This window comes from Erinaceus europaeus, chromosome 15 (assembly GCF_950295315.1).
Source record: "Erinaceus europaeus chromosome 15, mEriEur2.1, whole genome shotgun sequence".
Classification (NCBI taxonomy): domain Eukaryota; kingdom Metazoa; phylum Chordata; class Mammalia; order Eulipotyphla; family Erinaceidae; genus Erinaceus; species Erinaceus europaeus.
Window position 1 is genome coordinate 46,184,228 of NC_080176.1, and position 27,150 is coordinate 46,211,377.

Genomic DNA, 27,150 nt, shown 5'->3' on the forward strand with positions numbered 1-27,150 from the left:
ATATGAGCATTGACAGGTCTATCTATACCCCCAGCCTGTTTCTATCTTTCCCTAGTTGAGTAGGGCTCAGGGTAGGTGGGATTCTAGGACACATCAGTGAGGTCATCTGCCCAGGGAAGTCAGGTTGGCATCATGGTAGCATCTGCAACTTGGTGGCTAAAAAGCATTAAAATACCAAGTGGAACAATTTGTTTAATAATCAGAAACCCAAAAGTAAGAATATAGCAGGTGAGATTTGGGGTCTTCATGTTGGAAGAAGGTAGGAATTCTATTTTAGGTATATTTTAAGGTGCCCATGATTTTACTAATTTTTTATTTGCTTTTTTTCCCCTTTTGTTGCCCTTGTTTTGTTTATTGTTGTTGTAGTTATTATTGTTATTGTTATTGATGTCATCATTGTTGGATAGAACAGAGAGAAATGGAGAGAGGAGGGGAAGACAGAGTGGGGGAGAAAAAGGTTAGAAACTTGCAGACTTGTTTCACTACCTGTGAAGCAACCTCTCTGCAGGTAGGGAGCCAGGGGCTCAAACCCGGATCCTTACACTGGTCCTTGCATTTCACACCACATGTACTTAACCTGCTACACAACCACTCAACCCCCCCAACTCTACTAATTTTTGCCTGAGCCTGGTAACTAACATCAGGTGCACTGAAAGTATTGCCTGGTAAGATGATGTCAGAGTTGGGATAGGACTAGACAGGATCAGGGCAGAGAGTAGCTCCCAAATATGGAAAGAGTATATAAATACCATTAACTGTAAACCCCATTGATCTGACTTAGAGCCTATGTCTACTCATATTTAGCACAGGAGCTTGTGTAACTTCCTCATCCCTGTTGGTCTAAATTCCCATTCTTTTCTTTTTTAAAAAACATATTTTAAAATTTTTTATATTTATTTATTTTCACTTTCATTGCCCTTGTTTTTTATTGTTGTTGTAGTTACTACTGTTGTTGTTATTAATGTCATGGTTGTTAGATAGGACAGAGAGAAATGGAGAGAGGAGGGGAAGACAGAGAGGGAGAGAGAAAGATAGACACCCAAAAAAGTAGAAGGGGAACTGCTGTGTTATGTCCTTCATGGTAGAAAGGGATGTCGAGGATTTGTGTTGGAAGAAGACTGTGGAGTTAGTTTGGTGTCTAGGTGTGGAGTGTGTGCATCTGGAGGTTCAGGAAGAGTTTAGGGAAAGGTTTTGGGGCGTCATAGGTGAAGGGGATGGGGGATTTCTACCTGTCTTGTTCTATCCTGTGGGCACGCGGGTCAAGCGAAGTGGGGTATGTAAATATGGTTTGGTTCGTGTGGAGGTAAGTCGTAGAAAGGGAGGAAAGAGAGCAAGAGTGAGATAGCTAAGTGCAAGCATGTGAAAAGTGTTATGGGAGCCAGGAAGTGGGTTTTTTATTATCAATAGGAGCTAAGGTTACTAGGAACCTTCCCCTGGCATGGCTGAAGGGCCTGGATGAGTGGTTGAGTTGCTGGATATGAAGCCAGAGGTCTGTGTTCAAATCCCGTTAAGTGGGGTGCCATTATGTTCCAGTACCGGAACCCTCCACTCCAACTCAAGAGTCTTTTACTTTGGCGCAATACACCAAACCCAGTCCAGTTCAAGTTTTTCTTTGTGTTTTCTTATTTTCTCATATTTTTTTCAATATTACTCTTCCTGACATCTACATATTAAGAGGTTGGTGTGGAGTGAAGAAATTACAACCACCACAGGGATTCCTTAATTGTTGACTTGACCAAGGCAATCTATAAAAAAAAACCCTCTTGCCTATATAAATAATGCAAATCTTATATAAGAAATCACCAAAGACTTTTTCCAATTAATGTTGAAATTCTTGTGTTGGATACACAGTCTCTATTTTAGGTGTGACTGGTTGATTTTTAGAAATATTTCAGTAAACCAAGGAACCAAAGATAAATATGCCCCAATACTACCCAGTACTTCCAACTCCCTACCAGTCCCCTCCTTAGTTCTTAAAGTCTCTGATCCTTGTCAGTTCTAAGCAGCAGTCTGCAGTCTAAAATCAGTAGAACTGGAGGAAACTGAATAGCTAAATCAAGAAAGTATGCAGAACTTAAAAAAGGCAAAAATAGCAAAAGCATTAATAAGTAAAATGAAGAGAAATGATGGGGTATGTATGAATGGTTTGAAAAAGTGGGGTACTTAGGGATGGTTTGGACTTTGTAGAACTATGGCGTGGAAAGGGAAGCTATGGCGTGGAAAGAGGGCCAGAGTCAGCTGGAGAAGGGAAAACATCTGAAAGGTGTGATTGGAAGCAGGAAGAGGGTCCTTGCAGGTTTTCATGATTATGGATAGAAGCTAAGATTACTAGAAACCTTCCCCCGACATGGCTGATGGCTGTGGTCGAGAGGTTAAGTCCTTGGATGTGAAGCTAGAGGCCCATGATGGAATCCCTGTAGTTGGATGTGTCTACTCAAAGGTAAGCCTGGAAACTCGGGATGAAGGGGGGATGAGGGGGGATGAGGGGGGGGGGACGAGTGGGACGAGGGGGTCTCTCTCACTAAGAAACTAGTGAAAAATGTACCACTGGTAGCTGTGTTGGGAATAATAAGCAAGTTTCCTTGGGCAGCAGTTCTCAGTTTGTCTATGGAGGAGATGGGTATGGAGGAAGTTGTACAAAAAGAAATGGTGCTGGGATTCCTTGATTAAGAGAGCTGAGAAACCTGCATGTCCTGCTTATGGACAGATGTTTTATCCGGTCATTCTTTTTTTGTTTGTTTGTTTTTTCAGAGATTTTAAACTTTATTCAAGAAAATTGAGAATACTCAATTGAGAGAGGGAGGAAGAGAGAGAAAGATAGACAGAAGCCGCCTTACTCGCATCTTGACGGGCACTCACCTAGCAGAGTGACAAAGAGAAGCCTCTCAGCGCTCTTACTCACCAGTTGACAAGGCGCTCACCCTTAGAGAGTGAAGCCACACCCACAAGTCTAGTTTATAACACTCAAGCCCCGCCTTCACCTTCCTAAACCACACCTGTCACCACCTCCATTTCCTGGACAGCGGTTTCTTTCCCTCAGGTACTTACTTCCTGTCTCTCAGCATTTCCTCCTCTAGGAGTATGGACCCAATATTCACTGGGTCAAAGTTGCATGCTTCTGTAACTGTTTCCTGCTGATACATGGGCTGTAGTCTGGTCTATCCCTACTCCCAGACAGACCAGTTCTGCCCCTAATCTTTCCCTAGTAGAGTAAGGCTCCTGAGAGATGAGGTTTCTGGACACTTCATGTAATCATCTGTGCAGGCAGGTCAGAATGGGGTCATCGCAGCATCTGGGACTTGATGGATATTGACAGGGCGCTCACCTAGCAGAGAGCCCTGTCATTCTTCTTAATGGTTATGATTATCTGAGTTGGGTTGTCTTTTCTGGTAACAGATGGCAGTACCCTCTCCCTCATGTATTCTCCAGACCTATAAATATTCTTATGAGACAGACAATTAGGACAATGCTTATTCACTTACTTTTGTCAAGTATTGGTTTACACAATTTTGCTGGCAGATGACAAGAGTCAACTAGAGCTGTCTTAAGCAAAAGGGAGGACATGTGACCGAATATAAGGACAGAGGCACAACTGGATGTCGCGAATAAACAAGAACAATTTTTTTTCCTGTTCCTTCTCTGCCTTTTGCTCACTTATATATGGGAGTCATGTCAGTCTGTGTGGGTTTGAATCAGAAGTGCTCTTTCAGTATTGACATAAAAGTTGAAACTTTGCTATATTATAATCCCACGTCACCATTCCCACTCTACCGCTCATAAACTACATGGCCTCCTATTAGTTATTTAACTTCATATAGTAACAGTCACAACCATCCAAGAATTAAGTTATGTAAGAAGGTATTTCACACTTTACTGCATCCAGTAGTTGCTAGTAAGAAGAGCTTACCATTATTTATGAATTTCATTGAATTGATTGAAATAGAATTATAACAACAATAAAAAGTGGAAGGGGAGGGTTTGCTGCTGCTCTGTCTGAACCAAGACATAGTTCACCAGCACCAGGAGAAATAATCTTTGCAAGGACCCACAGGCTGAGGCTGAGTAAGGCAACTCCCTCTGTGATGGAGGTCAGTGAGTCAGCTCTCATGTCTGCAGTGCTACAGTGCTGTATTGATTAGTTGTGAAGATAGCCCTGCCCCTCCTCCTCCAGGGGGTTTAAAAACAGCAGAGTCATTAGCAGCAGCTCCTTGAGAGCCATCTGGCATTGATTTTCCCCCACTGTTTCCTGAAGGAGGACTCTCCAAAGGCTTCAGTGGAAGAAAACAAGTGACTCTTCTCTTACCTCAGCAACTGCTGACCTAGAGTCACCTGATTTTTCTCTCTTCCCCTTGATAACACAGAGTCGAGCTGAAAAGAGGTTTAGAAACTCCTCAATGTGATTTCTGAGTGAGGTCTATTTGTGCCAGAGGACACTAATGAGAGAAGAGGAGGGAGGTTCCGGGGGTATGGGATAAGGACAGGGACACTGAGGCCTGCGGTGTAGGGAAACGACACATTGCTAGTGGGTGAGTTGTGCTAACACATCTTTTGGGAAGATGTGATAGTGTACCACTGAGACAAATGTCTTCTTCTTTTTTTCTTCTCATTTATTTATTTATTTATTTATTTATTTATTTATTTATTATTAAATAGAGTCAGTGAGAAATTGAGAGGGGAAGATAGAGAAGGAAAGAGACAGAGAGGCATCTGTAGTCCTGCTTTACCACTCGTGAAGCTTTCCCCATGCAGGTGGGGTCTAGAGGTTTGACCCTGTGTCCTTGCACACTATAGTGTATACAGTTATCTTCTAAAATAGTATTTTCCCAGTGAAAATCAAAGCAAAAATTGACCTAGCTTTTTCCTATAAGTTTTATGGTATGTTTAGCATAGAATTGGTTCATATTTATTTTAAGTTTAGCATAAAAATCATCACATTGAAGGTCTGTTTACCTTTATTAATAACTTTGGGTTTTGGTCTTTTTTCCTTTTTTTTTACTATTCATCTCTGTTTGGAAATGGAGTTCCAGATGTTTTTCTGAAATGAATCGTCAAGTCATTAAAGCTTTTGAGTTTATTAGTTTATATATTATGGTTAACAATTATGAATATAAAAGCTAAACATAAGGCAAATTTCATTCTGAGTGGGTAAGTATGTGTGTACATATTTCAAAGACAATTGCCATCTTAATAAAATATTCAATTTGAAAAACAGAAGGCAAACTTAAAGATGCTTCTTTTTTTTGTGGCTATGTGTTTTTTTTTATTATTGAGAAAAACTTAACAGACAGCTGTTAGCGAGCAAAATCAAACCACCATCCACTGCAAGGAAGCAAAAGATGTTTATTCACGAATTCGAATCCGAGCCGAGAGGTGGCTGACAGCAGTCCACCAGCTCGACCCCGAACAAGGCCCAAACCACACAATTTATAGGATTTTTGAATACACTCAGGGAGGGGGAACACATCACCTTATCAATCTATATCCAATAACATGCTATAGAAAACGCAGAATCCAATCATTTCAAACCTAGCAAAAAGCAGGATCCACTCAAAGCAAAGCGCGGGCTAATTTCAAACATTGCAAAACCACACAACCAATAGAGCCTAGCCAGGTAGGGTCACCACATCCTCCTGCCATCAGCTGCAGCCTTCTGGTAAATAGCTTCCTTGTGCAAAGGTCCTGATAATCCTTGCCTGTATGCAGGGTCTTGGTAAACAACTGGTGGCTTACTGATTAGGTTCTGTTTTTCTAGGGGAAAGGGTAAGGAATTTTCCATCTCACACTATAAGCAGAAAAGCAACTATACTTAAAACTTTAAAACTACTGCATCTAACATTCCCCACTAATCTTAGCCAAGAATCAAATCTTTGATTCATCTTCTTCCTCTTCCTCTGTAAAAACCTCAGTATATCTTGTTTCAAGGAGCATTACTTTCTCAGATTGTGTCTGAATCAGGGAGATCAATGACAGGGTCCTAGGGTAAAGATTAGGAGTAAGGTGATCAGGGGCCCTACCAAGGAGCTGACCAGTGTCATCAACCAAGGGGGCCAGGAGAATATGTTTGTAAACCAGTTGCCCTGGTTACTCTCCAGGTTCTTCAGGAGGTTGTCCCTATCCCCTATTCTTTTCTTAACTTCACTTAAAGTCTTCCTTACCATCCCAGAGTGGTTGGCATAAAAGCAACAAGTCTCTCTTAGGGCCACACATAATCCTTCTTGTTACATGGACAGCAAATCAAGTCCCCTATGGTTCTGCAAGACCACCTCGGCCAGGGATGTCAAGCGACCCTTCAAGGGACTCGATGGTGCCCTCTAGTGTCGCCATGTTCTGATTAATTTGCTGGTCTAATTTTACTAAGGTTGTTTCTTTGGTTAGGGCCAAAACGCCCACTGATAAGCTTTTCCTGTATGCGGGGTCTTGGTAAGCCACAACTGGTGGCTTACTGATTAAGTTCTGTTTTTCTGGGGGAAAGGGTAAGGAATTTTCCATCTCACACTATAAGCAGAAAAGCAACTATACTTAAAACTTTAAAACTACTGCATCTAACAACAGCACGATGGTTTGATTTACATATATTGTTAAGTGACTGTTTAATCATTGCTACTAGGCAAAAAAACGATGGAGAAAAAAACGGATTTGGTTGGGCGCCAATTCCATTCTCCACGGGTTAAAGTATAGGTATCTCAGGTTAGTTACAAAGGCTGCAAAACGTGGGATAGTCTGAGAAACGAGTGAAAGAGAAAATTGAGAAGAGCCTTCAAAATCTGTACCTCCCTCTTTCTGGAAATAAGATCTATGGAAAGGAAATTACATTAGTGTTGCCCATAGTAAAAATAAATAAATAAATAAATAAATAAAATAAAAATAAAAAAGCAAAAGAATCCGGAAACAGGCTCAGCTCTTGCTCAGCCACATCCTCCTCTTCCCAAAAAATGGTATCTCTGAGCCTCCTTTCACTCTCTCTCTGTCTCTCTCTCTTTCTCTCTCTCGCAGTTATGAATCACATACAACCCAGGGAGGTGTGTTGATAGTTAGGTAACAAATGTAGCTTTGTTTTCCGTAAAAGCTTCATATTATAAAATTAACTTGGGGGGGGGACAGTGGTGGGGGGAATGAAGGCTGTAACTCCCTCAAGTGAAGCCGCAACACTTCCCCCCACGGCAACGAGCAGAGAAAACTGGCCTGGGTCTTGCTACGATGCTTCTTTCTAAGTGGACTTATCATTCATGAGTTCCATATGTAAAAAAAAAAATTGATAGTTTCAAATTTCAAAGACTATCAGAGTGCTTCAGAAAACAGAGTTGTTCACTATACCCATGTTGGAAAATTAGTAAAAGCTGAATTAATATAGTAAATGGAGGACAGTTTTATTTTTTTAATTTTATTAGTGATTTAATATTGATTTACAAAATTACATGTCATCAGGGGTATAATTCCATACTGTTCCCACCACTAGAGCTCTGAATCCCCAATCCCTCCACTGCAAGCCATAGCAATTCTCCTAAGGTTGCAGACATGGGTTAACTGTCATCTCTACAACTATCTGTCTATATTTATATATAATTGCCCCCTTTTCCTTCCAGGTCCTGTCCTCTATCCCCCTCTAAGCCACACATAACCTTATTACTACATCCAAATGTCCTTCCCCATTTTCTTCACTCTCTCTCTTTCTCTCTAGGTCCTGATGGAGCTGGAGTTCAGTCCTCTTATCCTCTCCCTCCAATCACTTCTCCCCCACTGGGAGTATGGATCAAAATAGTTTTGGGGAGGGTGCAGGAGGCAGGAGTTCTGGCTTCTGAAACTGCTTCTCCTCTGGACATGGGCATTGGCAGGTCAATCCATACCCCCAGCCTGTTTCTGTCTTTCCCTAGTGGGGTAAAGCTCTGGAGAGGTGAGGCTCCAGGACACATTGGTGAGGTCGTCTGCCCAGAGAAGTCAGGATGGAATCATGGTAGCATCTGCAACTTGGTGCCTGGAAGGTGTCAGGACAAAGAGGTTAGTGAATAGGAACCAAAACAATAGGAACACAGTAGATGAGATTAGGGATTTTAGGATGGAAGGAAGCTAGGAAGTCCATTTTAGGCATGTTTCTAGGGGGCAACAACTATGGTAGTTTTGTATGAATTTGATAGCTAGCATGAAGTTGAATAAAAATGTTGCCTATAAAAATGGTGTCAGTAGAGAAAAGGGTTAGAAAGTTGGATTAGGGCACAGAGTAGCTCCCATTCTTAAAAACAATCTATGAACAAAATTAACTATGGGAAGACAGATTTATATTGGCATCAACAAAAATGGTATGTATTTATCAATATCTATCAAGCCAGGGGCTGGGCTTGATGCACACAACTGAGCATACATGTTGCTTTCTGCAAGAACTTGGGTTCAAAAACCCAATCCCCACCTTCAGGGGAGAAGCTTCATGATTGATGAAACAGTGCCACAGGTGTGTGTGTGTCTTTCTTCCTCTCTTCACCCTCTTCCTCTTGATTTCTCTCTGTCCTCTCAAATAAAGTAAAATAAATAAATAAATATTTAAAAAGAACAGGCCAATGCAATGCATTAGAAATATGTAGATATAGATACACGAAATATATTGATAAGTAATTGTGGCATTGTGGGGTCATTTCTGGAAATTCGCTGCTCTGGGTCAAACTTTCAGATGTAAAGAGTGGCAGGAAGAGAGAACACAGCACTGAAGCTTCCCCCAGTGTAGTAATTCTATCAGGTGATGCAGAGAAACCTCACAACTGAGTCTTGTGCCTGGCAAAACAGGCACCCTCCTAGATGGATTATCTCACTCGCCCAGGGGCATCCTCTTAAACTCTTGTCTGATGTATGGCATGTAAAGATCTTCTCCCATTCTGTGAGGGGTCTCTTGGTTTGGGTAGTGGTTTCTTTTGATGTGCAGAAGCTTTTTAATTTGATACAGTCCCATAGGTTTATACTTACCTTAGTCTTCTTTGTAATTGGCTTCATTTCATTGAAGATGTCTTTAAAATTTAAGCAGAAAAGAGTTCTGCCAATATTTTCCTCTAAGTATCTGATAGTTTCTGGTCTAACATCCAAGTCCTTGATCCACTTGGAATTTACTTTTGTATTTGGTGAAATACAGTGGTTCAGTTTCATTCTTCTGCATGTTTCAACCCATTGTTTCCAACACCATTTGTTGAAGAGCAGAGGCATCTTCTTAACACACAGGATCCAGTTGTCCAGTGCCTTGAAGAAGGATTTATTAATTGTCTCTATGTGATTTCTATACTGTTGGATATGGTGCTTTCAATAAGATGATATTGTAGGGATGATATATTTTGTCTTTGAGACATAGCACTGCAGTTAGATAAATGCAGCACTTAAGAGTAATCCTAGTTGAAGCCTTAAAATTAGTACACTTGGGGGCCGGAATGCACTCAAGGAAAGATGAACTGAATCAAAAGGAAATCAGCAAACACAAGCCCTGCCTGTTTACCAAAAACATCACCTCTAGCATTACTAGTATTAGAGGTACTGCCTGCACAGTGACATAGTTTAAGGGCCTCGGTATCTTGACCGAGGTAGCACAGGTTAAGTGCACCTGGTGCAAAGCGCAAGGACTGGTGTAAGGATCCTGGTTCAAGCCGGGCTCCCCACCTGCAGGGGCGTCGCTTCACAAGTGGTAAAGCAGGTCTGCAGTTGTCTTTCTGTCCCCTTTTCTGTCTTCCCCTCCTTTCTTGATCTCTTTGACCTATCCAACAACAATGACAACAATTCTAATAACAACGATAAACAACAAGGGCAACAAAGGGGGGTAAATAGCCTCCAGGAGCAGTGGATTCACAGTGCAAGCACCGAGCCCCAGCAATAACCCTGTAGGCAATAAAATAAAATAAAAATAAATAAATAATAGTTAATATCAGTGTCACCTTTTAAACATTATTTTATTGGGAGGGGGTAATGATTTACATCATAGTTGCTGATACGTGGGTAAAATTTCTCATCTCACCAGGATAGATGTCTGAAAAATATTCTCACCCCCAACCTAGGTCCTCTTCCACCATCATGCAGCAGGGCCCCAAAGCCACCTCAGTCCTCTCCTATCCTCCTTCCCCAGAGTTTTTTGCCTTGGAGCAAAGCACCACACCTAGTCCAAGTCTTATTTTGTGTTTCCCCTTTCTGTTCTTGTTCCTTATGTTCTACCTTTGAGTGAGATCATCCTGTATTCACCATCCTTTTTGACTCATCTCACTTAACATGATTCCTCCAGCTCCATTAAAGATGAGGTGAAGATCACTTCTTCAATTTGAACAGCTAAGTAGTATCTCATTGTGTATATATACCACAACTTTTGAACCACAACATCTGTCCATAGTTGCAAAGGATAGACTGTCTCCTCAATTAGTCATCACCCTACTTAACCTCACCAATGTGCGTCAACTATGAGATTTTTGTACAATTAATCTGACCTCTAGAGAGTTGCCGCAGAGTATGTCATCATACTATGTGGCTCAGGGGTGTGAACCTACTTTAGTCCATTGGTCAAATTTCCACCATGAATCTTGTCTCTCCACCTTGCTCCACTTTTCCTATTGGCCATACAAAGGTCCAGAAGACCAAATGCAAAACAGGGTGAGGGTGGAGTTTAAGAAGAAAGAGAAATAAATAACATGGCACAAAGTGCAAGGACTGGTGTAAGGATCCTGGTTCAAGCCCCCACTCCCCACCTGCAGGGGGGGTCGCTTCACAGGAGATGAAGCAGGTCTGTAGGTGTCTTTCTCTACCCCCTCTTTGTCTTCCCCTCCTCTCTCCATTTCTCTGTGTCCGATCTAACAACGATGACATCAATAACAACAACAATAATAACTACAACAATAATAAAAAAACAACAAGGGCAACAAAAGGGAAAATAAATAAAATTTAAAAAAAGATTTAAGAAGAGAAATAGAAACACTACACAAAAAATATTTTTAATCATTGTCTTATAGTACAGTAGTTGATGCAAGGAAACAATTTGTCATTTCCCCATGTTAAGCATCTGTAAAACATTCTCACCCCCCCACCCCAACTTAGGTCCATTTCCACCATCACGCACCATGACCCACGCCATCTCTACCCCCTTCCCCAGAGTCCTTTGCTTTGATGCAATACACCACACCCAGTCCAAGTTTCACCCTGTGTTGTGCTTTGCCTTTCTGGCTTTGCTTTTGAAGTTTCACCTAAAAGTGAGATCATCCAGCATTTGTCCTATTTTTGGCTTATTTCACTTCGAATGATTCCTTCAAGTTCCCCCAAGATGAACCATAGGAGATGACTTTATCATTGTAAATAGCTTTGTAATATTCATACACAAACATGTATATGTATATATATCCCTGCTGGGAAATTGTGCCGATGCAGTCACATCTGCCATGTTGTCCCCTCAGGCTACTGCTAGTTCCCGCAGAGTTGGGACATTCTCGGAGTGCCTGTTCAGTCATGTTGTGCCCTCAGGGCATTGTCTATATCCCCGCGATATTTGGAGTGCTTTGGTTACTCCTCCCTCCTCCCATTCTCACGAGAGTTATTATCCTATCCTGGAGTGCTATGGTTACTCCTCCCCCTTCCCATTCTCGCGAAAGCTACTCCTATAAAAGCCCTTCTTCTTCCGCACCTCATTCTCTTGCCAGTGCTCCACTCTGGTGTTCAGACGCAGGAAAGGTTACTGCATGAGGCAGCCATTTTCGCTACCTCCACGTGGCCCAACCTGCCTCTCTAGCACCCAACTCTGAGGTGCCAGCGCGCAAATAAAGATTTGTGTTTCCTCTTCGCTCCGGACCCCCTCTCTCTCTTCTCCGCGGCCCACGCACAACATCTATCCCAACTTTCTTTTTAAATTTTTATTAGTGATTTAATATTTATTTACAAGATTATAAAATAATAGGGGTATAATTCCACATCTGTCCCACCACCACAGTTCTATGTCCCCACTCCCTCCACTGGAAACTGCATTAGTTCTTCCAAGATCACAGATGTGGGTTGACTATTATTTCTGTAACTCTCTATATTTATACATTTGCCCTTTTTTCCTATGGCCCTGCTTTATCCCTTCTTTTCTAAGTCACATCTACTACTTTTTTTTCCTATAGCTACCTATCAATCTTTCAATATATTTGCCTCCTTGTTTTTGTTAAAGTTAAAATATGAAGTATTTATTTTGTAGTTCAGCAATGAAGTACAATAATTTCACAAGGATAGCTAAGCAACAAGTGGAATCCACAGAGCCTGTACTCGAACTCCAGCATTATATGCAGAGTGGTGCGGTAATATTTAGCTTAGATAGTAATGGTTTTAAAATACAAATTTATAAATTCAAAACCAGTAACTTAAAAAGATAATAAACTAAAATGCAGCTGACATACAGACATTTAAAAATACTCTCTGAGGACTGGCAAGATAGCTCAGTTGGGCCTGATAATGACACCCATCCTTGTTCCCTGTCTCCCTCATCCACCCCCCCAGGGCTGTGTTGCCGTCTTGTTTTAAATGCTCCTGCCTTCTCTTTCTTTCTAAGTCATACTTACTACTTCCCTCACTCCATTTTTTTCCATCTTTTCTCTCCAGGTCCTGGTTGAGTTGGAGTACAAAGTGCTCTGGTCATATTCCCATAACATTTACTTCTGGGAGTATGGACCAAATTTTTGTATGGGGTGCAGAAGGTAGGGGTTCTGGCTTATTTAACCACTTCTCCTCTAGACATGGGTGTTGGCAGGTAGCTTTATACCCCCAGCCTGTTTCTATCTTTTCTTAATGGAGTAGGGCTCTGGAGAGGTGAGGTTCTAGGACACGTTGGTGAGGTCATCTGCCCAGGGAATTCAGGATGGAATCATAGTGGCATCTGCAATTTGGTGGTTGAAATACAATAAGATTAATATAGGGTGGCGGATCAACTAGGAATACCAAAGGAGACCACCCGGACCAAAACAAGACAGGACTAGAATGACCACAGAAACCCAGTAAATCACCCGTAAGTACAAACACGCGTGGCTGGTGACAGAGAGGAGAGAGGGGTCTAAGGAGAGATTAAGTGACTGCTAACAGTTCAATAGTTTGTCAGTGGAGACACCACCTCCAGTCTGCTCCACCAACAAGGGGACAGCTGAAGGGAGGAAAGGACTCCCCAGAGACTCACCAAGTGCAACTCTGAGTCTCCATTGCTACTACCCTCAGAATCTGGAGCAGAAACAGGGAGGGACACCAGGGTACAGAGATCTAACCGGGAAACTCAGGAGAAGACCTATACCTCGGTGGCATAGCTGAGGGGCTGTGAAAGTCTCTTTGCATAACCACTGGATTATTTCTGCCACACCCTGCTTTATCTCTTGGTCAGGAGTCAGTGATTAAGCTAAGAAGCCTACTGATAGTTTAAAAGCCCTCAGACTCCCATAGCCTACAGGGGAAAAAAAAAAAGGCTTTTACACCACTGAACTCCAACTCAGGGACTGAAAAAACTGTTAACTTATATAAAATGGTTAAAACAACAAGAAAAAATATTGGAGACTCAAACTAGGACAAGAGTCCAGCTAAAAGTCCTCCAGAGGATGAAGCACAAAACAACGAGTTCAACATCCAAACATTAGCTAAGGAAATAATAACAGGAGTGAGTAAAGAATTTGAAAAAATTGTAACCAAAAATGCAGGAACAACAAATGAGAATATGGAAGAAAATTCTAATTATCTCATGGTTATTAGAGAGCTGAAAGCTGAAAGCTGAAATCGCTGAGCTAAGAAGGCAACTAGCTGAACAAGCTAAAACAGTATCAGAGCAGGGCAACAAAATAGATGAACTCCAGAAAGCAGTAGAGGGCAGAGAGAATAGAATCAATGAGGCTGAAGACAGAATTAGCAAGATTGAGGATGAATTAGAGACAACTAAAAAAGAAGTAAGAGATCTCAAAAAGAGATTAAGAGATGCTGAAAACAATAACAGAGTCCTATGGGATGACTTCAAAAGAAACAATATACGCATTATTGGCTTACAAGAGGAAGAAAGAGAAGGGGAGGGAGAAAGCGTTCTCCAGGCCATAATAGCTGAAAATTTCTCTAGTCTAGACAACACCAAAGACATAAAGATTCAAGAAGCCCAGAGGGTCCCAAACAGAATTAACCCAGACCTAAAGACACCAAGACATGTCATACTTAGATTGGAAAGGAATAAGGATAAAGAAAGGATCCTCAAGGCTGCAAGAGAAAAACAAAGAGTCACCTACGAAGGAAAACCCATAAGATTAGCAGCAGACTTCTCCATACAAACACTACAGGCCAGAAGAGAATGGCAAGATATCTGTCGAGTGCTCAATGAGAAAGGCTTTCAGCCAAGAATACTATATCCTGCTAGATTGTCATTCAGACTAGATGGAAGCATCAAAACCTTCTCAGACAAGCAACAGTTGAAGGAAGCAACCATCACCAAGCCTGCCCTGACAGAAGTTCTGAAAGGTCTCCTATAAACAACCAGACCACCACAAATAGGACATATATCAAAACACTCTAAAACTCTACAAGAATGGCGTTAAAATATCTTCAATCTTTGATATCAATAAATGTCAATGGCCTGAATTCACCTATTAAAAGACGCAGAGTAGGAAGATAGATCAGAAAACACAACCCAACAATATGTTGTCTACAGGAAACTCACCTAACGCAACAAGACAAACACAGACTTAAAGTGAAAGGATAGAAAACTATCATTCAAGCCAATGGCCCACAAAAAAGGGCAGGAACAGCTATTCTCATATCTGACATGATAGACTTTAAAATAGATAAGTTTAAAAAAGATAGAAATGGACACTACTTAATGCTCAGAGGATCAGTCAATCAAGAGGACTTAACAATTATTAATATCTATGCACCCAATGAGAAGCCATCTAAATACATCAAACTTCTACTGAAAGAGCTACAGCAATATATTAACAGTAACACAATCATAGTAGGGGATTTCAACACCCTACTCTCTCAACTTGACAGATCATCCAGGAAGAAAATCAGTAAAGACATAAGGGAGCTAAATGAAGAGATAGATAAACTAGAACTATTGGACATTTTCAGAGTCATTCATCCCAAGAAACTGGAATACACATTTTACTCAAATCCACATGGATCATTCTCAAGGATAGACCATATGTTAGGCCACAAAGACAGCATCAGCCTATTCAAGAGCACTAAAATAATCCCAAGCATCTTCTCAGACCACAGTGGAATTAAACTAGCACTTAACAATCAACAAAAGATTAGTAACAGTGCCAAAATGTGGAAGCTCAACAGTACACTTCTTATACAACCTCTGGGTCAAAAAGGAAATCAAGGAAGAAATCAAAATGTATCGAGAGTTCAATGAAAATGAAGACACAAGCTATCAAAATACTTGGGACACAGCTAAAGCAGTCCTAAGAGGGAAGTTCATAGCTATACAAGCACACATTAGGAAACAAGAAAAGGCACAAATAAACAGCCTTATTGCACATCTTAAAGACCTAGAAGAACAACAACAAAGGAATCCTAAAGCAACCAGAAGGACAGAAATTACTAAAGTTAGGGCAGAAATAAATAACATTGAGAATAGGAAAACCATACAAAAGATCAATGAAAGTAAATGTTGGTTCTTCGAAAGAGTAAACAAAATCGACAAACCTTTAGCCAGACTCACAAAACAAAAAAGGGAGAAGACCCAAATAAATCGGATAGTAAATGAAAGAGGAGATATCACAACAGACACTGCAGAAATTCAACATATCATGCGAGGCTTCTATGAACAACTATATGCCACCAAGCTAGAGAACCTGGAAGAAATGAATGATTTCCTAGATACCTACCAACTTCCAAAACTAAGTAAAGAGAAAGTGGATAACATGAACAGGCCCATCACAGCTAATGAAATTGAAACAGTTATCAAAAATCTTCCCCAAAATAAAAGTCCTGGACCAGATGGTTTTACAAATGAATTCTACAAAACTTTCAAAGAAGAACTAATACCTCTACTTTTAAAAGTCTTCCAGAAGATTGAAGACACTGGAATACTCCCTGCCAGCTTCTATGAAGCCAACATCACCCTGATACCAAAAGCAGACAGGGACACAACCAAAAAAGAAAACTACAGACCAATATATCTGATGAACATAGATGCGAAAATATTGAACAAAATTCTAGCCAACCGGATACAGCAGTATATCAAAAAAATTGTTCATCATGACCAAGTGGGGTTTATCCCAGGCATGCAAGGTTGGTTTAATATACGTAATATATACGTATATATTTTTGTTGATGTGGTGGATCACAATCAATGTGATCCACCACATAAACAAAAGCAAGACCAAAAACCACATGGTCATATCAATAGATGCAGAGAAAGCCTTTGACAAAATACAACATCCCTTTATGATCAAAACACTACAAAAAATAGGAATAGATGGAAAATTCCTGAAGATAGTGGAGTCTATATATAGCAAACCTACAGCCAACATCATACTCAATGGTGAAAAACTGGAAGCATTTCCCCTCAGATGAGGTACTAGACAGGGATGCCCACTATCACCATTACTATTCAACATAGTGTTGGAAGTTCTTGCCATAGCAATCAGGCAGGAGCAAGGAATTAAAGGCATACAGATTGGAAGAGAAGAAGTCAAAATCTCCTTATTTGCAGATGACATGATAGTATACATGGAAAAACCTAAGGAATCCAGCAAGAAGCTTTTGGAAATCATCAGGCAATACAGTAATGTGTCAGGCTATAAAATTAACATTCAAAAGTCAGTGGCATTCCTCTATGCAAACACTAAGTTAGAAGAAATTGAAATCCAGAAATCAGTTCCTTTTTCTATAGCAACAAAAACAATAAAATATCTAGGAATAAACCTAACCAAAGAAGTGAAAGACTTGTATACTGAAAATTATGAGTCACTACTCAAAGAAATTGAAAAAGACACAAAGAAGTGGAAAGATATTCCATGTTCATGGGTTGGAAGAATTAACATCATTAAAATGAATATATTACCCAGAGCCATCTACAAATTTAATGCTATCCCCATCAAGATCCCAAGCACATTTTTTAGGAGAATAGAAAAAATGCTACAAATGTTTATCTGGAACCAGAAAAGACCTAGAATTGCCAAAACAATCTTGAGAAAAAAGAACAGAACCCGAGGCATCACACTGCCAGATCTCAAACTGTATTATAGGGCCATTGTCATCAAAACTGCTTGGTACTGGAACATGAACAGACACTCTGACCAGTGGAATAGAATTGAGAGCCCAGAAATGAGGCCCCACACGTATGGACATCTAATCTTTGACAAAGGGGCCCAGACTATTATATGGGGGAAGCAGAATCTCTTCAACAAATGGTGTTGGAAACAATGGGTTGAAACATGCAGAAGAATGAAACTGAATCACTGTATTTCACCAAATACAAAAGTAAATTCCAAGTGGATCAAGGACTTGGATGTTAGACCAGAAACTATCAGATACTTAGAGGAAAATATTGGCAGAACTTTTTTCCGCATAAATTTTAAAGACATTTTCAATGAAACGAATCCAATTACAAGGAAGACTAAGGCAAGTATAAACCTATTGGACTACATCAAATTAAAAAGCTTCTGCACAGCAAAAGAAACCACTACCCAAATCAAGAGACCCCTCACAGAATGGGAGAAGATCTTTATATGCCATACATCAGATAAGAGTTTAATAACCAACATATATAAAGAGCTTGCCAGACTCAACAACAAGACAACAAATAACCCCATCCAAAAATGGGGGGAGGATTTGGACAGAATATTCACCACAGAAGAGATCCAAAAGGCCGAGAAACACATGAAAAAATGCTCCAAGTCTCTGATTGTCAGAGAAATGCAAATCAAGACAACAATGAGATATCACTTCACTCCTGTGAGAATGTCACACATCAGAAAAGGTAACAGCAGCAAATGCTGGAGATGCTGTGGGGTGAAAGGAACCCTCCTGCACTGCTGGTGGGAATGTCAATTGGTCCAACCTCTGTGGAGAACATTCTGGAGAACTCTCAGAAGGCTAGAAATGGACCTACCCTATGACCCTGCAATTCCCCTCCTGGGGATATATCCTAAGGAACCCAACACATCCATCCAAAAAGATCTGTGTACACATATGTTCTTGGCAGCACAATTTGTAATAGCCAAAACCTGGAAGCAACCCAGGTGTCCAACAACAGATGAGTGGCTGAGCAAGTTGTGGTATATATACACAATGGAATACTACTCAGCTGTAAAAAATGGTGACTTCACCGTTTTCAGCCGATCTTGGATGGACCTTGAAAAAATCATGTTGAGTGAAATAAGTCAGAAACAGAAGGATGAATACAGGATGATCTCACTCTCAGGCCGAAGTTGAAAAACAAGATTAGAAAAGAAAACACAAGTCGAACCTGAAATGGAATTGGAGTATTACACCAAAGTAAAAGACTCTGGGGTGGGTGGGTGGGTGGGGAGAATACAGGTCCATGAAAAATGATGAATGAAATAGTGGGGGTTGTATTGTTAAATGGGAATCTGGGGAATGTTATGCATGTAAAAAAAAAAAAAAAAGAAGTAGAAACGCAAAGCAGAAATTGACTGAGTTTGGAGTATGGCACCAAAGTAAGAAAGCAGAAGTACACTAGAGTTTGCAGTGAGTACCTCCCTAATACTTCCTCTCCACTTTTCCAAGCTTTGGGTCCATGATTGCTCAGCAATTTGTTTGGCTTTGTATGTTAACTCTCTTTTCAGTCACCAGGTTCCAGGTGTCATCAGGATGCCGGCCAGACTTCCCTGGATTGAAGACCCCACCAATATGTCCTGGAGCTAAGCTTCCCCAGAGACCCACCCTAGGGAAAGAGAGAGGCAGACTGGGAGTATGGACCGACCAGTCAACGCCCATGTTCAGCGGGGAAGCAATTACAGAAGCCAGACCTTCTACCTTCTGCAACCCACAATGACCCTGGGTCCATGCTCCCAGAGGGATAGAGAATGGGAAAGCTATTGGGGGAAGGGGTGGGATATGGAGATTGGGTGGTGGGAATTGTGTGGAGTTGTACCCCTCCTACCCTATGGTTTTGTCAATTAATCCTTTCTTAAATAAAAAAAATTAATATAGGGTGAATAGAAGCTAGGAAGTCTATTTTAGGTATGTTCCTAGGGGTCTATGACTGTGGTGACTTTTGCTAGAGCTTGATAGCTAAGATGAAAGTGGTCTTAAAAACATATTTTCTGGGGGTGTCCACAGTAGCGCAGCAGGTTAAGTACAAGGACTGGCATAAGGATCCTGGCTCAAGCCTTCAGCTCTCACCTGCAGTGGGGGTCACTTCACAAGTGGTAAAGCAGGTCTGCAGGTGTCTATCTTTCTCTTCCCCTCTCTGGCTTCCCCTCTTCTCTTGATTTCTCTGTCCTATCCAACAACAACAACAGCAATGATAACAATAACAAAAGCAACAAGGGCAACAACAAAAAAAATACCTCCAGGAGCAGTGTGTTCGTGGTGCAAATCCACTGAACCCCAGTGATAACCCCGGAGAAAAAACAACAGCTATATATATATAATCACAAATCATCGTCATCAACATAAATAAAATTCTGGGGAGATGATGTCAGAGTTGAGAACAGGACTAGAAAATTGGATCGAGGAAGAGAGTAGCATTCAAATTTTTAGATAATATATAAAGGGGTTGGTTGGTAGTGCACTGGGTTGAGCCCACGTGGTGCAAATCGCAAGGACCTGTGGAAGGATCCCGTTGGAGCCCCTGGCTCCCCACCTGCAGGGGAGCCGCTTCACAGGCAGCGAGCAGGTCTGCAGGTGTCTATCTTTCTCTCCCCCTCTCTGTCTTCCCTTCCTCTCTCCATTTCTCTCTGTCCTACCCAACAACGAATGACATCAACAATAACAATAATAACCACAACAAGGCTACCACAAGGGCAACAAAAGGGGAAAAAAATGGCCTCCAGGAGCAGTGGATTTATGGTGCAGGCACTGAGTCCCAGCAATAAACCTGGAGGCAAAAAAAAGAAAAGAAAAAAGAAAATATATAAATATAATAAACTATTTACCACGTTAATCTGACTCGGGGCCCATATACATTCATCTTTAGTGTAGGACCCTGTATAAACTGAATCCCTGTCAGTATGTGTTTGTAGTCCAAGATCACAGCTAGGAACATTCTAGGCTCCACTCATTTCAAGACCAGTTTTCCTTGAGTGGTAGAGTAGGATGACCCGGCCTCTCATCATCATCCTGGGATGCATTGGATCGACCTTCTCGTGGTGCATCCCGTGAGTACCCATTTATTGGGGAAACTGACGATCCTTCCTAGCCGACTGAATCCACATGGATCCCAGTCACTTTCAAAGCCAGCAACAAGCAGCTTTACATCAGGCTCAACCTGACGCTGTTGACTGGCTACGGAAGAAGGGCAAACGCTAGAAGAAGAATCATCATCCTTTGGTGTAAGAATTCTTGAAACTTTCCTAGTAATGGTCCACCATAACCAAAATGGATATACTTACCTTTTATCTCCAAATTATGCAATATCTTAGATACTTCCTTTTCTTGATTAATTTATTCAGAGTTAAGCTCTGTTACTTGCCAAGTTTTCTAACATGTTTAGTCGGTGTCCTGAAAGTCTTTCATGACCTAGTAAGATAAACAAAAATATGATATTAAATTTATGACTCAGCACCTGGTTTTCTTTAATGTCTTCAAAGTTTAGCATTCTAAATCTCCAAATGCAGAAAATAATACAGGACATGGTTAAAAAAAAAAAAAAACAGAAAAACAACCTCCAGGGTTTATCGCTGGGCTGGGTGTCCGCGATATGAATCCACTGCTCCTGGTAGCCATCTTTTCTCCACAGTTGTTGCTGCTGCTGTTATTGTTGGATAAGAAAGAAAGAAATTGAGAGAGGAGGGGAAGATAAAGAGGGGGAAGGAAAGACAGACACCTGCAGACCTGCTTCTCCATTTCTGAAGTGGGCCTCCCACAGATGGGGAGCCAGGGGCTCGAACCAGGATCCTTGCAGGTTCTTACACTTCATACTATGTGTGCTTAACCCAGTGCACCACCATCCAGCTCCCAAATTGCATCTGTGTCTACGGGAATTTTTTTGTATATTTTAATTTATTTATTATTGGATAGAGACAGAGAGAAATTGAGAGGGGAGGGGGAGATAGAGGGAAAGAGACAAAGACAACTGTAACCCTGTTTCACCATGTGTGAAGCTTTCCCCCTGCAGGTCGGGACCAGGGGCTTGAACCCAGGCCCTTGTGCATTGTAATGTGTGCACTTAACCAGGTGTGCCACTGATTTTTTTTTCTTGTAGTGCCAGGACCTCATACATTTAAGATTTCACTACTTAAGGCATTTTTTTCCCCCATTCACAAGGGTGGGAACAAAAGCAGAGCAGACAATAGTGCTGGGACTTTCTTTAATGCTACAGAGCCTTGCACATGATGCAGAGCTCAAATATGGACCACACTCCTGGCCAGGCACACCTACCTACCTGGTGAACTATCTCTTTGGCACCTCTATGGAAAATTATGAGACTACTGCATTCGTTATCTGTGCCATAGAACTATTAGGAGGTCTCTCTCTCTCTCTCTCTCTCTCTCTCTCTCTCTCTCTCTCTCTTTCTAACAGAGCACTGCTTGGCTCTGGCTTATGATGGTTCATGGGACTGAACTTGGGACTTTGGAACCTCAGGTATGACAGTCTTATGCATACCCATTATGCTATCATCCCTGTCTAAGAGGACTTGTTAACAGATAAAAACACTTAATATCTGATTTATAGTTAAGTGACATAAGAATTGATTGCCCAGGGAGTTGGGCAGTAGCACAGCGGGTTAAATGCACGTGGCACAAAGTGCAAGTACCTCCGTAAGGATCCTGGTTTGAGCCCCCGGCTCCCCACCTGCAGGGGAGTCACTTCACAAGTGGTGAAGCAGGTCTGCAGGTGTCTATCTCTCTCTCCCCCGCCCCCGTCTTCCTCTCCTCTTTCCATTTCTCTCTGTCCTATCCAACAATGATGACATCAATAATAACTACAACATTAACTGTAACAACAATAAAACAAGGCCAACAAAAGGGAAAAACAAAACAAAACAAAAGAATTGATTGCCCAGGGTTTTCTAAAAGGAAAACATTACAGATACTGTGCAGCTCTTTTGTTTTGTTGTGTGACTAGCAATATATTTATTCTAGGTCAGTGTCTTTAAAATGGCAGCCATGTTACTGTACAACCTTTATTTCTCTTCTTCTTCTTATATATATATTCCAGACCACTATTGAACTCTGGCTTATGGTGATTTGATGCCTGGAATGAAGTACAAAAGTCTGTTGCTGGGGTGGCCTTGTAGTAATCAAAAGAGCCATCATTACAGTATGCCAGTCTCTTGCCCTAATCCTGGGATTCCCAGATAGACATGATGGGCCTAGATCTCTAACAGATCCCTGTCTCCACTGTCACTGGTACAACATAGTGGACTCTCTTATGGGCCTCTGTAAGACCTTACCCTCAATGTGGGGCAACAATGGCAGGGACTGCCTCAATTCTCTGATGGGAGGCTGGGTCAACATACTCTACCATTGGAGGAAGATGGATCCTGAAATGAGTGCAGCCTAGAATGTTCCTAGCCATGACCACAGAATTTAAACTCACACCTACAGGGATGCAGAGGTTACACAGGCCCCTGCACTGAATATGGGCCCCAGATCAAATCTATGGGGTTTATAGTTGACAATATTTATATAGTTTACCAATATACTCTCTTCCCTGGTCCAGATTTCTAGTCCTATTTCCAACTTTGACACCATCTCCCCAGACAGTACTTTTGGTCCACCTGCATGTTAGCTGTTGGGCTCAGGCAAAAATTAGTAAAGTCATGGGCCCCACTGTAATATACCTAAAATAGACCTACTAGCCTTTTTCAAAATGGAGACCCCCAAATCTCATCTGCTATATTCTTACCTTTATGTTCCTGATTACTTAACAATTTGTCCTGCTTTATATCTCAATGCTCTTTCAGCCACCAAGTTGCAGATGCTACCATGACACCAACCTGACTTCCCTGGGTAGATGATCTCACCAATGTACCCTGGAACCCCACCTCTCCTAAGCCCTGCCTCACTAGGGAAAGAGACAGGGGAAAAGGCTGGGAGTATGGATTGACCTGCCAATGCCCAAGTTCAATGGGGAAGCAATTACAGAAGCCAGACCTTCTGCCTTCTGCACCCTATAAGGATCCTGGTTCCATGTTCCCAGAGGGATAAAGAATTGGAAAGCTTTCAATGGAGGGAACTGGATATAGAACTCTGGTGGTGGGAATTGTGTGGAATTGTATCCCTCTTATCCTATGGTCTTGTTGATCATTATTAAATCAGTAATTAAAAAAAAGTCAGTTGCATAAACTATTGTGATAGTTCCCCAGTCTTACAACTTAAAAAGCTATATCTTTCTTTAGCTGACTTATTTCAGTTATATAATGCCCTCCAGACTCGTTCTTGTATATTTTGAAGAATAAAGAAATCGTTTCTCATGCCTTTGACAATACTTGAGATTATATATTTTTTCACTATTGTTACAAGGAAATAAATAAAGTATGTCTTTTTTCCCTGGCATTTGCACTTTCTTGTTTTTAATTTAGTTATTATTATTATTGTTGTTGTTGTTTTTTAACCAGAGCACTGGCTGACGGTGCGGGGGACTGAACCTAGGACTTTGGTTTATGGAAAGTCATTAAGGTACTTTAAGCATTGTGTGACACATAATACTGTTTTTTTGAAAGGCTACTTTAGTTGCAATGAGGATGGTAAGATTTAATAGTGGCCATAGGGGGTGCAGGTGGAACAGAGTAGATCTATTGCAAGAGATCACACAAAAGAATACAGTTATTGTTTTTAAATATTAGCTGTCCATAGGACTAGAGAAAAATGAAACAGATCCAAAGCTATAATACATTAGAAGCCAAACTGTGATCATAACTGAGATTAATTCAATGAGAATGAGGAAGAGGAAGATAACAAGAATGGCTCCCAGGAGCCTGGACTGAATTACCAGGTACACAGTGTCATTTACTAAAAGAAGGATCAACAAATGGAGGTGGACCAGGTGGGAGGAGACTATAATGAGTTCATTTCTGGACATGTTGAGATGAAGTTGCCTAAAGCAATCAGGTGGTTATGTCTATATTAGGTAAGCAGTCATACATTCAGTGAGTGAGAGCAGAGGTAAAGACTTGGACATCTTAGAATCTAAACAGCAACAGAATCCACGTGATTTTTGAGACTCTTAGGGAGTGAATGAATGAGAAAGAGGAATGAAAAAAGAAAAAGGCCTAAGACAAAAATCCTATGATCTTCAGCACTTAATTCTTTCATGGAAAAGAAAAGCCAGAAGGTCCAGGTGGTGGCACATCTGGTTAAGTGCACACATTATAGTGCACAAGGACCTGGGTTCAAGCCTTAGGGCTGCAGGTGTCTCTCTGTCTCTGTCCCTCTCTATCTTCCTCCTTCCCTCTCAATTTCTCTCTGTCTCTATCAAATAAATAAGTTAATTAAAAAGAGAGAGATTCCAGAAAAGAAAAAAAATGTGAAAGAAGAAAAGCCAATGAATGTTGCTATAAGGAGGTGGTCGATAATAGCAAATATAGTTGAAAAATCATGCAAGAAGAGATTTAGTCACATGGAGGTTTAGTCACTAGAAGGTTACTGTTGGCACTGATTATAAAACACTTCTTGGATAGGAGTTAGGGTGGTCAGTCCTGAATCCAGTGGAACTGGATAAAAAGGGGAATGATTTAAAAATGGACATAAAAAAGGTAGAGAACTGGGTAAAGAAATTCAGCTTGACAGAGGCAATAGCACAGATGCTGAGACATGTAGACTCCAGGCTTTTCTGTCTCCTTTAAAAATAGGAATGGAGTCTTAGCTTGCTTTCTTTCTTTTCTTTTTTTTTTTTTTACATACTTTATATACTTCTTCTTTTCCCTTTTGCTGCCCTTGTTGTTTGTTGTCATTATTATTATTGTTGTTGTTGTTGCTGTCGTTGGATAGGACAGAGAGAAATCGAGAGAGGAGGGGAAGACAGAAAAGGGGAGAGAAAGATACACACCTGCAGACCTGCTTCACCGCCTGTGAAGTGACACCCCCTCCTCCTGCAGGTGGGTAAACTGGGGGGGGGCTGGAACCGGGATCCTGATGCCAGGCCATACGCTTTGTGCCATGTGCGCTTAACCCACTGTGTCATCGCCTGGCTCCCTTAGCTTTATTTCTATATTAAATTCATTGGCAAGTCATTCTAGGAGTTCCTCCTACATAAAGCCCAAACCTGTCTATCACTTTCTTCTCAGGTAAACTCCCTGGTTTGAACTATTATTATGCTCACTTAGTCAAACTCAATACCTTCTTAACTGGTTTCTCTGCCTACTTTCTTGTTTTTTGCTAGTGTCTTGGAAAGAACAAACAACCAGAGCAAATGAAATAATGAGATAAGAATAAAACTCAAGCTCCTGTTTCTGGACAGTAAAGTTGGATAGGATGGGCCTGTATTCTACCTCATCTCTTCTCATCTACCCCTTCTCTTGCCTCCTCCCACACCCATTTCACATGCCCTAACTCTGCAGGCCTTCTGGCTTTTGTTCTTGCCTCATTCACTATTTCCTGTACTTAGCATGTTTTCTCCTAAATCTTTGAATGGCTAGCTCCTTTTCATTATTCATGAATCTGCTCAAATATCATCTCATTTAAAAAGTCGAACCCGAGTCCTTGCACGTGGCAGTTTGTGCACTTAACCCCATGCCCGCCCCCCTCCAAAGCATTTTAAAGTATGTTCTTTGAGAACTGATTTGTAAGCTTAGTGGGAAAACTGTGTCTTCATCTCTGGAAACTGATTCTAGACAGCGGTAACATTAAAGGAGTCTTATTAAATGCATTGATTAATAAATAACAAATTTGATTATTTAAAAAAAACAATGGAAAAGGGTGTCCAAACACCACCAGCAGGATCTCTATTCTGGAATGAATAGAGGTCTAGGATTCTAATCCTCTTTCCTATACTGCTACCTCCGAATGAAGGAAATTTTGATATAGTGAAATCATGATACTCTCTGTTCTATAAGACCCTCAGTCAGAGATGGTCTTTGTAGTTTATTGTGGTCTCACAGTGCAACACTGGTGAGACCACGACCTTACAAGCAGGTGTTCTCTGATTTCCCAAGACCAGAATCTCATCTTACTCACCTTGTGATTGTAGGGAGGGCGGTTCCTAACAGATAGCCTGGAAGGTTCATTGCCCTCATTCTGCAGTGGAGGATTCAGGTTTCAACCCTCCCAGGACGACGGGACGTTGCTGCGTGCACGCGCATCTACCCAGGCAGAGCGCGAAGGACAGACAGATTGACAAGCCTGAGGCTGCGTGCAGGCTGCCTGAGCTGGGCGCGCTGGGAGGAGGCTGTCACAGCTGGGCCGGGACTTCCTTCCTCCACCGCAGGACAACAAAACAACCCGGCAGCAGGCACTGCACTCTTGGCAGCTGCCTGAGCAGGAAGGGCGGCGATGGGCTCTGTGCTGAGCAGCGACAGCGGCAAATCCGCGCCCGCCGCGGCCACCCCGCGGGCTCTGGAGCGCAGGGGGGACCTTGAGCTGCCCATCACGTCCTTCGACTGCTCTGTGTGCCTAGAGGTGTTGCACCAGCCGGTCCGGACCCGCTGTGGCCACGTGTAAGTGGGATGGGAGCTGTTTGCGCACCCATCCTATGGAACAGTTAGTGGTGGGGAAGTGGGTGGGGTGGTGCTCAGAAGCTAGGGCGCACAGGGCTTTGGGGTGGAGGCCGGGAGTCTATTCCTGGACCAGTAGAATGTAAGCTACAGGAAGGGATGCGCAGTGAGAAGGTGGCATGGAATTTCAGGAACAAACAGCAACAAGCAGAGCATACAACTCCCTAGAGCTTCCTCTCCCCGCCACCCTCACCACCGCCCAGATGTGGAACTTCAGGAGTGGGACCCGCCGGGAGGCAGGGCTTGTCAAGTAGGGAGGACATTCTTGGCTTTAGAACCAGCACCCTCCTGGGTACAGTGCAGTGGGCTGCCTCAGAGTGCTATTAACCGGCTGAACTGGGTTGATGGTGTGGTGAGTCCCCCCCCCC

General features: G+C 41.8%; 1 protein-coding gene and 1 long non-coding RNA gene across 3 annotated transcripts in view; one reads left to right on the top strand and one right to left on the bottom strand.

Moving 5' to 3' along the window:
* Positions 1 to 2,512: 2,512 nt before the first annotated feature.
* LOC132533158 (uncharacterized) lies at positions 2,513 to 26,387 on the bottom strand. 2 transcript variants are annotated; one of them, XR_009545070.1, is made up of 4 exons: positions 26,247 to 26,387; positions 20,520 to 20,646; positions 8,950 to 9,216; positions 7,399 to 7,972 (listed from the first exon to the last, which is right to left on the bottom strand). It is a non-coding gene; the product is annotated as an uncharacterized LOC132533158 (long non-coding RNA). The 2 variants fall into 2 exon arrangements; XR_009545069.1 differs by lacking the exons at positions 7,399 to 7,972; positions 8,950 to 9,216 and adding an exon at positions 2,513 to 5,035.
* Positions 26,388 to 26,520: 133 nt separating this feature from the next.
* Positions 26,521 to 27,150, top strand: part of RNF125 (ring finger protein 125) — a 47,233-nt gene continuing 46,603 nt past the window's right edge. The window contains exon 1 of the mRNA XM_060173672.1: positions 26,521 to 26,725. Coding sequence (XP_060029655.1) covers positions 26,562 to 26,725 — 164 coding nt within the window. The 5' untranslated portion in view covers positions 26,521 to 26,561. The remainder of the gene's footprint in view (positions 26,726 to 27,150) is intronic.